The sequence below is a fragment of the Oreochromis aureus genome, linkage group 9, assembly GCF_013358895.1.
Source record: "Oreochromis aureus strain Israel breed Guangdong linkage group 9, ZZ_aureus, whole genome shotgun sequence".
Lineage (NCBI taxonomy): Eukaryota > Metazoa > Chordata > Actinopteri > Cichliformes > Cichlidae > Oreochromis > Oreochromis aureus.
The window spans coordinates 21,540,721-21,552,845 of record NC_052950.1 but is presented as its reverse complement, the minus strand read 5'-3'; the positions used below and the strand labels follow the sequence as shown (position 1 = coordinate 21,552,845).

General features: G+C 42.6%; 1 protein-coding gene across 2 annotated transcripts in view; it reads right to left on the bottom strand.

Moving 5' to 3' along the window:
- Positions 1-6,008: 6,008 nt before the first annotated feature.
- LOC116315979 (structural maintenance of chromosomes flexible hinge domain-containing protein 1-like) overlaps positions 6,009-12,125 on the bottom strand; it is a 61,179-nt gene continuing 55,062 nt past the window's right edge. Inside the window, exons 37-41 of one of the 2 annotated variants that reach the window (XM_039617508.1) lie at positions 9,723-9,832; positions 8,237-8,307; positions 6,647-6,815; positions 6,390-6,548; positions 6,009-6,312 (exon numbers count right to left, since the gene is read on the bottom strand). In XM_039617508.1, coding sequence (XP_039473442.1) covers positions 6,218-6,312; positions 6,390-6,548; positions 6,647-6,815; positions 8,237-8,307; positions 9,723-9,832 — 604 coding nt within the window. In that variant the 3' untranslated portion in view covers positions 6,009-6,217. Of the gene's footprint in view, positions 6,313-6,389; positions 6,549-6,646; positions 6,816-8,236; positions 8,308-9,722; positions 9,833-10,444; positions 11,128-12,125 lie in introns of those variants that run through there. The other variant, XM_039617509.1, reaches the window with a different exon arrangement.

The window sequence follows — 12,125 nt, the reverse complement described above, 5'->3', positions numbered from 1 at the left end:
GTCTGTAGGATGTCTGTTGCCTGTGGATGCACCAGGCCATGATGATGTGTGTGCAGAAGGTGTTGGCGTCACAGTGTGCAGGAATCACGCCTGGTGAAACGAAGGAGGAGCCAGTCCAAGTCACCCCACTGTGCCCAGAGCCTCCAGGTGATGCAAGCCCCCGAAGCACACAGGACATCAGAACATCGTCAGGTGAAGTGGCCCCAAGCTAGAAAGGACAAGGAGTGGCTCCAGTTCGATAAAGACATCGATACCATCTTGGAAGCAACTGCCAAAGGAGAAGCTGGACGACGCCTCAAGACAATCACCACAATTATCATCAGCCTAGCTGTAGAGAGGTTCTGGCAAGAGGACAAGCGAATAGCAAAGCCCCCTACACCATGAACAAAAGAGCGAGAAAGATACATAAACTAAGACAGGAACTGAAGAGCCTAAGGCAGCAGTTCAAGGTTTCGAGTGAAAAGGAGAGGGGACCTCCTGCAGAGCCACGTAGCAAAATCTGCAAGAAGTTAATTACCTTGAGGAGAGCCAAGTGGCACAGCAGGAGGAGGAAGGAGAGGTCCAGAAGGCGAGCCGCCTTCCTAGCGAATCCATTTGCGGTCACAGCTGCTAAGAGAGAAGCGCAGTGGTCAACTCGCCTGCTCTAAAACAGAGGTCGACCACTACCTCAAGGAGGCTTACAGCGATGAATGTATAGAGCAAGATATTGGTCCCTGTCGGGCCCTGATCAATCCATCTGCACCAGAGCAGGAATTTGATGGGAAGGAGCCCAGCTGGAAGGAGATCCAGGAGGTGGTCAAAAGGGCAGGAGCAAGCTCTGCTCCTGGGCCCAGCAGAGTACCTTACAAGGTTTATGAGAACTGTCCAAGGCTACTTACTGGACTCTGAGGGCGATCTAGTGGAGGGGTAAGGTAGCAAACCAGTGGAGACAAGCAGAGGGTGTGTGGATCCCAAAGGAGGATAAGTCCAAAAATATCGATCAGTTCCAAAACATGTTGCTATTGACTGTTGAAGGGAAGATCTTCTTCAACACCATCGCCAGGCGACTGACAGAATACCTTCTGAAGAACTCCTGTATTGATAACTCAATCCAGAAAGGAGGGATCCCGAAAGTACCAGGGTGTCTGGAGCACAAACACATGGTCACACAGCTTATTAGGGAAGTCAGGGAGAACAAAGGGGACCTGGCAGTACTATGGCTCGACCTCACAAATGCCTACAGATCCATACCCCACAAGCTGGTAGAACAGGCAACGAGCCGGCTTTATATTCCAAAGACGTTCAGAGACCTCATCAAGGACAGTGTTAGGGTTGATTGTTTGATTTTGTATTAAAATTATTAAATAAAGCAGTTTTAATTATTTTATTTATACACAATTCAAATGTGCTCATAAACGAGTTGGCGTTCCGTGTTTTGAGGGTCATAAACTTCGCCTGGCACTATGACTGGGCTGAAATACTGCATGTACGCGTAGAGTGCAGAGGGTTTTTTGTACCAATGCTTATATACACTAATAATGGTTAGAATAAGTATCTCTGGGCCAGAGAGTCCGAACAAGTCCTGAACCAGACCTAGAATCAGTAGAGGAACAATGAATAATAACAGATAGATAATCAAGGCTATGCAGGGTGTGTTTTTGTGTCTATGTCTTTCTGATTCCAGGAGGAGTGGATATGAGGCATGGAGTGGATTCAAAAGGAGCCATCAGGATGGGTCCTGGGAGAAGATAACCATAATAATCTTTGTTATTGTTGCAGTATATAAACTGCCTGATGATGGTCATCTTTTCCGTGAAACAGTTCGCTGGTTTACACAAAAGTTCGGCGCTGTAAAACTTGTAATTTCAAACGCCGAAGCAAATGAAATCTTTTTAAACAACAGATATTTTGTTGAGTCTGTGCTTCCACAGGTCCCGCTAGTTTAGAAACTTATTCTCGTGAAGGACGAAGACAAGACAGAACATCTTCAACCGGTCTTTTACTCGCTAGCGAGGGAAGGCTGATTGGAACCAGGCCCCCAGAGCTTAACGCTCCTCACCTGTCTCCAGCCCAACTCCTTCAAAAAGCAGCCCTCCTCGTAGCCTTTCATTGAAAACACAGTTGCAACACACACAACAGTTTACACAAGCACCTCCCACCGTAACCCCCCCCCCAATGGTTCTAAAAGACAAGGCACTATGTGTGTGTGTGCGTGTGTGTGTGTGTGTGTGTGCACGTGAGTGAGTGTGTGCGAGAATGTGTGTGTATGTGTGTCTCTCTGTGTCCGTGACTTCCTGATCACAACTGTTTTTAACAACATCCTTGGTCAAAAGAGGGTAATCTCCCCCACACCCAATATATGGCTCAATTCCTGTATTAGTTCACCATGCACAACACAGGTGAAGCCATAAAAGGGCAGGAAGCTTACCAAACAACAAACAGAATCTTCATATGGGATGTGTCTGTGATAAAACACTACAGTCTCCCCCCAAAACCATCAACAGGCTGGGGAGGGGAACAAAGGAATGTCTTTGATCACACAGTTTGAAACAATGTAGAGATGGTAAGCATAAAAATGACAACATTTTAACAATTCACTTTAACATATTTCTCCTGAATTCCTTCTGAAAATTTTGAACACAACAAATTGGTCACCCCAACATGATTTTTGTGGGTAAAAAGGAGAAAAGTAGAATTGGAGAGGCCCACTGATAGAGTTGCTGTCAGAACCCAGAACTGGAGACAACTGATTCCGGTCACGCTCACAGAAGGCCTTCAAAATAAAGGTAAGCAGAGCCTGTTTCTTTTGAAATTTGCTAAATTGGGCATATACTAAATTAAATGTGAGCGCTGAGTGGTCAAGGTCATCTCAGTCAAATTGATAAGAGTGTTAATATGATAAGATACACGTTTAATGCATAAAGTTGAAATTACAAGTCGATTATACAAATTAAAACAGGTTTTACTTAAGGCTCAAGGAAGGATCGTTTATCCTGCTTGGAGCAGGTTTTAATTAAGGTTTTGAAATGTATTATTGGGCTAAAATAGGTTTTGCTTGAGGTTCCAGGTGGGATTGTTTCTCCTGCTTGGAGAAGGTTTTAAGTAAGGTTTTATAGTGTATTTTTTTTAATGTTTAAAACAGGTTTTACTTAAGGCTCCAGGCAGGATTGTTTATCCTGCTTGGCACGGATACCTCTGGCAGTGATGAGACAGAACCAGCAGGCATGAAGGCCTCTGGCGGAGGCAAAGCTGGCTGGAGCTGTGCAGAGCATTGGCTCTGCCCAGGCAGCAACAGCAGGGTCCAATCCTCAGCTGGCTGAATAAGTTCACCTCCAGCAAGCTTCCAGCAGAGGACGGAGGCGTCTGGGTTAACTCGCCCGAGCTCTCAGCGGAGACTGATTGCTGAGAGGGCCCGGTAATGCTCCCAGGTGAAGCAACTGACGGAGGCTGAGAGAATTCTGCTAAGCTCCCAACCTTTGAAGGTGGTGGCTGAACAGGTGATTGAGCTAAAGACTAGTCTGACAGTTGTATTGGAATTTCTTTCAATTATATATTGGTCACATTGTTTATTAGTAATGCATTTAGGTCACTAGTTTAGCATGTCTGGTTCACACCCTATTCACACAGGAAGCCTGGCACCAGGGCTAAGGAAAAATCCACAGGTAGTCGAGCCTTTTGTTTCTCTTTGAGGATGGAGGCAAAGACAAGGGGATCAACCACTGTAAGAGGTGACAAGTTAGTGTGAACCCTTTCTTTGGGGGATACCAAAGGTGTAAAAACAGCTGTGTATTGCCTTTTATTTTGTAGAAGGTATTTAAACAAAGGGCTGTGCTGAGAGGGGAGGGACTGCTGCTCACTTGCCCCACAATGGCTACTCTCAAGCTTGGTTTTGTTTTTTATTAAAGGATGTTAGCTACCGCTCACCGTCATCTGCAGACTTTATTAAATGAAAAATTCCATAACAAGGTTGACCTAAGAGCTGTGCTGCAGACTGAGCAGGTAACTGAACTACAGGACTGAGCAGGTAACAAAACAGAAGACTGATCTGCTGACAAAACAGAAGACAGCTAGAAACTGAACTATGGACTGAACTAGTGACTGAAGTAACGGTTGCAGTGGCTTTAACTCTCTTCCACCACAGCTAACAGTCTTAGAAAAAACAGTCCTTGGTGTAACAGTTTTAGAGCTGACTAATGCGGGGATGACAAAACCTGACTTAACAAAACCTGAATTGGCAAAACCTAAACAGACAGGCCGCTTCACGTAGAAATTTGCTGCGTTTCCAAAAGTGGCCCACACATGGGCCAGCACAAGGCCAGTTGCAGACACACTGGTGGTCCTGTGCTGGCCTATGTGTGGATTACCTCTGGCAAACCTGGTCTGGGCCACCAAAGGGCCGTCATTCTTTGCGGTATGTGGGCCATGTGTAAGTTACGTGCAGCAACGGGCCAGTTGCAGACACACTGCTGGCCCTGTGCTAGCCCAGAACAGTTTCAGCTCTGGCCCAGAACAGTTTCAGCTCTGGCCCCAGATGTCAGCCTAATGTGTACCTTAATTAAGCCATGTAATAACAACATATGCATAATAGTGCAAAACTAACATGACAAACAGACAGTCAATGGACTGATTCTTATATAGCATTTTTCAACTCTCCCGGATTACTCAAAGTGCTCTATACAACATGCCACATTAACCCAATCACACACTTTCTGTTAATTGAGAGCTTCCTAACTACATTCACACATTTGACATGCAGATTGAAGAACCGGGGATCGAACCACTAACCTTCCGGTCAGTAGGTGACCTACCCTACCACCTGAGCTACAGCCACCCGCTAGCAAAGACGAATAAACGCTCACTAGGTTTTGGACAAAGTGTACACACACAAATCTGTCAAACCTGCATCTGAAACGTTGGCTACCATAGCAGTATAGTATTGCAACATGGCATTTGGGTCTTCTAAGTAAAATAGGAAAATAGGAACATAAATAGTGCCTCATTGCCAGACCTGGCCCACATCTGGTTGACGTACACTCTGCCATGACACCAGTCAGTCAGAAGTGCCAGCTTGATGCCGGATCCCGGCCAGACCTGTTCTCTATGGGTCTGGGCCACATAAACTAAACCATAATCGGGCCAGATATGGCATGCCATCACATAAACAGTGGCATCATTGCCCGAACTGGCGCACATCCGGTTGACGTACACTCTGCCATGACACCAGTCAGTCAGAAGTGCCAGCTTGAAGCCGGATCCCGGCCAGACCTGTTTTCTATGGGACTGGGCCACATAAACCAAACCACAATCGAGCCAGTTGTGGCATGCCATCACATAGACAGTGCCATCTATGCCAGGCCTGGCCCATATCTGGATGACATACGTCTTATCATGCCAGAAGTCAGCCAGCAGTGCCGGCTTGATACCAGACCCGGGCCAGACCTGCTTGCTATGTGGGTTGTTTCTTTGTCTCGTTTCGGCGCCAGAATATGCATTTCCCTGAAACATGCTGTACTGAAAAGGTGAGCCAGTGATGAGAGGGGAAACCATTAACAAATGGATAAGTAGGAGTCCGTGCTTCATGTCTGAGATAATTTAAATCCTGCAGTATCTTTTCAGATGGTAATCAGTAGTGATGATCTGTGGTTTGGAGATCAGTGAAGGCACTGCGGATTGCTCCGTCTCTGTAGCGCAGACATTTAAAACAAGCTCCTTCCAGCGTCCTTGGATGTGACGTTTCGGGAACCCCTCGAACGTTGACAGATGCGTTTTCTCCAACTTGTCAGTCCTTGCATATACACACGCACACACACAAGTGCACATTTCGCTCTCATTTCGCATATAAAACATTGTAATCGCTGTACATAATATCCCGACATCTAAATGTGGGTAATAGTTGGTTTTGTTTCAAAGGCACGGTGATTATCTCCGTGCATAAAATGTGCGCCTAACACTGTTGATATGCTCAAACATATCAACGTGAAGTTTTGAGTTTTGCGTTTTTCAGAAATGAAACAACTAAAGACACAAAGTGCGATCTCAAGAAATTTTTTAATGCATACATTCAGCAGATTCAGCATGCTCTGCAAAGATCATAGGCAGTTTTTACCATTACAAAAGTGTTAAAATGTACAAAAGGCATCTAAAAAATAAAATACATTGTATCAACTCAAAGTTAACAAAGAAATAAAACTACAAAAAAAGACTTAGTAAAACAATCAATTGGTCCAATCAGAATCTCTTATGTGGAACTCTGTCTTGCTCTTTTTGAAATGCTGCTGGAGGGCTGACCACCATCCACAGCGCCTCGTTTCATTCCTTTTGCTGATGCTGATGCTAGAAGAAGAACAAAGATCAATTAAAATTCAACAAAATCAAAATAAAATCATCAACACCTTTCTCAAACAGCATACCGAGTTCCTTTTCAATCTCTCTTAGCTGCCTCTTTTTGTCTTCCAAGTCTTTTTCCTTTTGCTGCACATTAGGAGACGTAATTTTTTTGACGTGATCATCTCGCTCCCTTTCTATTTCCTCCCTCTTCGATACAGCTGAGCAGTACTGGCGGAGCAGGTCTGTCAAAAAACAGAAAACAGAAATTACAGCCTAATCTGAATCATTAGGGCAACAAAATAAAGCTTTAATAATGTAAAATGTCCATGATTTAAGTCACCTATTTGTTCCATTAGATTGTGGTACTGCTGTGGGAGGGGGGCTCCAAACATGTGTAACGTGGCCATCGGTGGGGCCCTGTTCTGTGCACCTCCAAACTTTCCCCTGCTACTGACCCTGTCCCCCTGCCTGGTCAGTATGGTGGGACATTGGATCCTGTTCTGCACCACCTGTAAACAACAGCTTTTTTTTGTTAGAGGAAATTAACCAGAGTTTCCACCGATACAGCAACACTGCTGGCGCAAAGTCAGTTCTCCCGTGGTTCCATTAAAGAACCAGCACACAATATGAGAGGTTTGAGAGCCTGGTGGACACAATCTGCAAAGGTCATCGATGAATCATCAGTTTTCCTGGCCCCCCAATACCCACATAGCAAGCAGGTCTGGCCCGGATCTGGTATCAAGCCGGCACTGCTGGCTGACGTCTGGCATGATAAAACGTATGTCATCGAGATATGGGCCAAGCCTGGCGTAGATGGCACTGTCTATGTGATGGCATGCCACATCTGGCTCAATTGTGGTTTGGTTTATGTGGCCCAGGCTCATAGAAAACAGGTCTGGCCCGGATCTGGCATCAAGCTGGCACTTCTGACTGACTGGTGTCATGGCAGAGTGTATGTCAACCAGATGTGCACCAGGTCTGGCAATGAGGCACTATTTATGTTCCTATTTTCCTATTTTAGTTAGAAGACCTAAATGCCATGTTGCAATACTATACCGCTATGGTAGCCAACGTTTCAAATGCAGGTTTGACAGATTTGTGAGTGTACACTTTATCCAAAACCTAGTGAGGGTTTACTCATCTTTGCCAGCGGGTGGCTATAGCTCAGGTGGTAGAGCAGGTCACCTATTGATGGGAAGGTTAGTGGTTCGATCCCTGGCACTCAGTTAAGAGAAACTGTGTGGTTGGGTGAATGTGGCATGTTGTGTAGAGCACTTTCAGTAACCTGGGAGAGTTGAAAAATGCTATATAAGAATCAGTACGTTCACTGTCCGAACAGAGTTTTGTCATATTACTTTTGCACTATTATGCACATGTTGTTATTACATGGCTTAATTAAGGTACACATTAAGGCCAAAGCTGAAGCTTTTCTGGGCCAGCACTGGGCCAGCACAGGGCCAGCAGTGTGTCTGCAACTGGCCTGTGGTTGCACACAACTTACACATGGCCCACATACCGCAAAGAATGACGGCCTTTTGGCGGCCCAGACCAGGTTTGCCAGAGGTACTTCACACATGGGCCAGCAAAGGACCACCAGTGTGTCTGCAACTGGCCTTGTGCTGGCCCATGTGTCGGCCACCTTTGGCAAACCAGATCTGGGCCACCAAAGGGCCGTCATTCTTTGCGGTATGTGGGCCATGTGTAAGCACATTGTGTGGGCCAGATCAGGACCATACCAATTTTGCTATGTGGGTAGACATTGAGTTTCACTCTTTGGCAGCAGTCCCTATTTTTTTATTTTTAATCCACTGGAACTAATAAAAGTCTAATCAGTTTTAGATTAGGCACCAGCTCTGGCACATTGTTAGTCAAAAAATAAAGAAAAAAAAAGGGGCAAATATTGCACATGTGCTTTAGCAAAGTCACTCACCGCCGTTCTGTAGTTCTTTGCAGATTCCAGGTCATCAATCAGAATAGTATCTCCCAGGATGTTCTTGAACACTAGAAAAAAAAAGCATGAGCAAGAAACTTTCAGACCTGCTGGAACAAATTTAAAACGAACTTTTTTTTAAAGTGCTACAGACTTTTAGGAGAAGTATGTACATACTTTTTGATCCTTACCCCATGCTCAACATTCTATTGAATCACCATATTCAGTGTTACCCTGACTTCCCCTCACCACTTGCCCCACACAATAAAGAATGAATAAAGGACATGTATAAACATACCTACAGTGTTAGATATAATTCAGACACAGTTAAGCAAAGTTATACTATCAGACATCAAGTTCATCAGTTTCATATTCTTCCAAAAGCCTGTTTCAAAACTTTTTTTTGAACTGAAGAATGCTTGAACATTGCTGTAGGTCCACTGGAAAACTGTTCCACAGTTTTACTCCACAAATGGTAAATGGTTTTAACCCTTGCTTTAAGAGTCTTCAAATTTAATTTTCCCTTCAAATCATAGTCCCCTTCTCTGTCAAAAAACATCCTCTGTACATTTCCTGGTAACATATTATATCAGGCTTTGTACATAATTTTTGCAGTTTTATGTTTTATAAGATCGATAAACTTCAAGATCTTTAATTTCAAGAAAATAATGTCAGTGTGATCTCTAAATCCTGCTTTATTAATCATCCTAATAGCTTTTTTTTACTTTTATCTATCAAACCATGTTTTCAGTTGAATCATTTCTTGTGTGACAGTTTCCAAAAGCTGCTGTGGATTCCCTCCAGCACAAAATATATTTGTATCATCTGCAAATCAAATAAACTGGAAATATCAGATGTTTTACCTATATCACTGATGTACCAGATAAACAGTTTTGGTCCCAATAGTGATACCTGTGGAACTCCACAAACAATGTCCATTCATTCTGATTGATATTCACCAATCTTCACAAATTGTCGCCTGTCTCTCAAATAACTCCTGATCCACTCTAACACCACTCCTCTAATGCCATAGTACTCCAGTTTTTCAAGTAATATTTCATGATTAATTTTGTCAAAAGCTTTTTTAAAAAAAACCCCCACAGGCAATCAGTGTAAATTTAAAGGATAAATGCTCTAAATCCAAACAGACAGAGACAACTTTTACCCACGATAAAGAAAATCACTACATAAACAGTCATTTTAATTTTGCAAAAGAGGCCCAATTTCTGCTCCAGCGACAGTGCCCCTTGAGAGAAAGCCCCCTTCCACCCTGTGAGGCTGGATCCCAGGTGGAAACATTTACCCCAGTCTTTACAGGACTGGTGGGGGCATAAGGGAAATACCCCTGAAACAACAGCAAACACAGACTGAGATGGCAAGCCTCTAAAAACCCACAGAAACGCCAGAGTCTTATTTCAAATCTGCAATAACCAAACAAACAGGCAGCGTTACGCTGAGGAGGGGAAATCCATTGAAGGCAGCTCACCGATGTCACAGCTCTCCGGATCACAGGGGTATATCAGCATCTCTCTGGCATACACCGGGTTCCCATGGGGTTCAAAAAGCGGGTAGCCATTTCTTATGTGTGGCAGCGGTCTGTAACCAATTCAAATCACAACACCATGACACTTTGCTCCAAACGTACATCGCAACATCAAACCATGCACGATCATTTCTCTTTGCATAAACGGACACTGCTATGCTACAGTTCATGTGTAGTACAGATTCAGTTTATGTGGATATTTTCCATTTCATGCCAGAATTTGTTTTTGTGTGTGTCCTTCCAGCTGATACATAATTTCTGTTTGATCTGAAAGAAAATGTCTGCAGACTTTCAGAAGGTGTTTTAGATTAACTTAGGTAAGCATCAAGACATCTGTTGATAGATCAGCTGTTTGGATTTGTGTCTATTTTTTCAGTATTTTGCAGATCAGACATGACAGTTTTCTAGTGTGATGTTGAATTCATCTTAAATTCAGCAGTCACTTCACTTTGATAAAAGAAAGAAAAAATTGGAAAACCATATTACATATTACAATTAATTATGTAATATGCAACATATTGCATATTACATAATTAACTGATTGATAATTAAGTGTAAACAGCTTTACTGTTGCATTCTAAATTAGTGCTGAAACAATGACTAATATAGATTTATGTTATTCACATGGGGGGACTAGTACACTTAGAAGTAATAGTACTGCAGGGAGCACTGCAGGGTTTTTAATACTGCTGACTTTATAAAAAATCATGCATAACTGTTAAAATTGTAAATTAGATCAATAACCATAGTAGTGTGTATTCAATATTCCTTCTCTCAGAAGCAAATAAAGCACTAATACTCAGTATGAGCAGAGAAACATTTTCCAACTAAAAATCAAGAAAACTGTTTCTCTTAAGGAGGTGAACTGTAGCAGCAATACAGCTGAAAACACAGAAACTAGTGATTCCTACATGTGAGGCCTACTTTTCTGTAAATATGCCAAACAAAGCAACAACAAACAAAAACACAGGGCCTGAATACAACACTGTGAAGAAGCCTTGAGGAACTCCTAATTTCTCCATCCTTTGCTTGGACAATGGGAAATGGGTGCGATGATTAACTGAAACATGTGGAAACATACAAGGAAATACAGCACACAAGACAAACAGCTGATTCTGTACAATACTAATGAGCTTGAAAGTCAATTTTTGGCATGACTGTTTAAAGCAGTCTTCATGAATAGTTCTCCAGGCTTCTTGAAGGACATTCAAAGCTTTTCTTTGGATGTTGGCTGCCTTTCACTCTGTTCTCTCTCAAGATGATCCCAGACTGCTTCAGTAATATTGATGTCCAGGCTCTCAGGCGGCTCTTTCACTGCATTGACAGTGTGTTGGGGTTTACAGTCATGCTGAAAAATTAAGCTGGCGTCAGTCGGGTGCTTTCCTGATTGTATTGCATGGTGGATCAAAATCTGATGGTAATGCAACCACAAACTTGGACAGAGCCTCAGCCACATTTTACAGATGGCTGTAGACACTCATTGTTGCAAACTGTAGACACTCACATCCTCTCTCTCTCTCAATATATATATATATATATATATATATATATATATATATATATATATATATATATATATATATATATATATATATATATATATATATATATATGTATGTAGACAACAATTGGAACATACTTTGGCATACCTCAGCTGTTTTTCCCAGTTTTCCTTAATTAAAAAAGCTTTGTGAAAGCCATTGGTCTATTTAGACCTTTTCTGATGAGGTTTTAGTGAATTATAGAGGGATCAACCGAGGACCAGATGCATCTCTCAAGTCCTGTCTCAGGTCTTTTTTTTCCTATTTCTTAAGTGCATGATTTTCAGATAGTGTTAATCTGCTGTAGAGTCTTAACAGACATGTCCTCTCTTTTTGTTCTCCACAGAGAGTCACTGCACACCAGTGAGATCTGCCAAGTTTCTGATTAATAGCGCTTTGGGAATCATGTTGTTGGTGCAAAAACACCATTTTGTGTGTCAAACTGTGTTATCTTTGGCATTTATCATATATTCAGCTAAAGAAATGGAAAAAAATGATGTGGGTTTATGTGATCGGCTGTTAGTAACAAAGTTCCTAAAGATACAATTTAAATTAGTTCTTTGCTAAGTTGTCTGTTATGTGTCATCACAACACAGCCTCATTCCTTGACTTAGGTTTCTTGAATGAGTTATAGACTGTTTAGTGGCCTAACAAACAACAAAAATTCCAGTGAAAAGGTTTGGTACAAGGACTGGACTAAAAATGATTGAAAAAACTGTTCAAAGAAAGAACTTCAGAACACCCAAAGAACTACTGCTGAAGACCACTTTTGCAAAGTGCTGTATGTCAAACAAGTTCAGCTTGT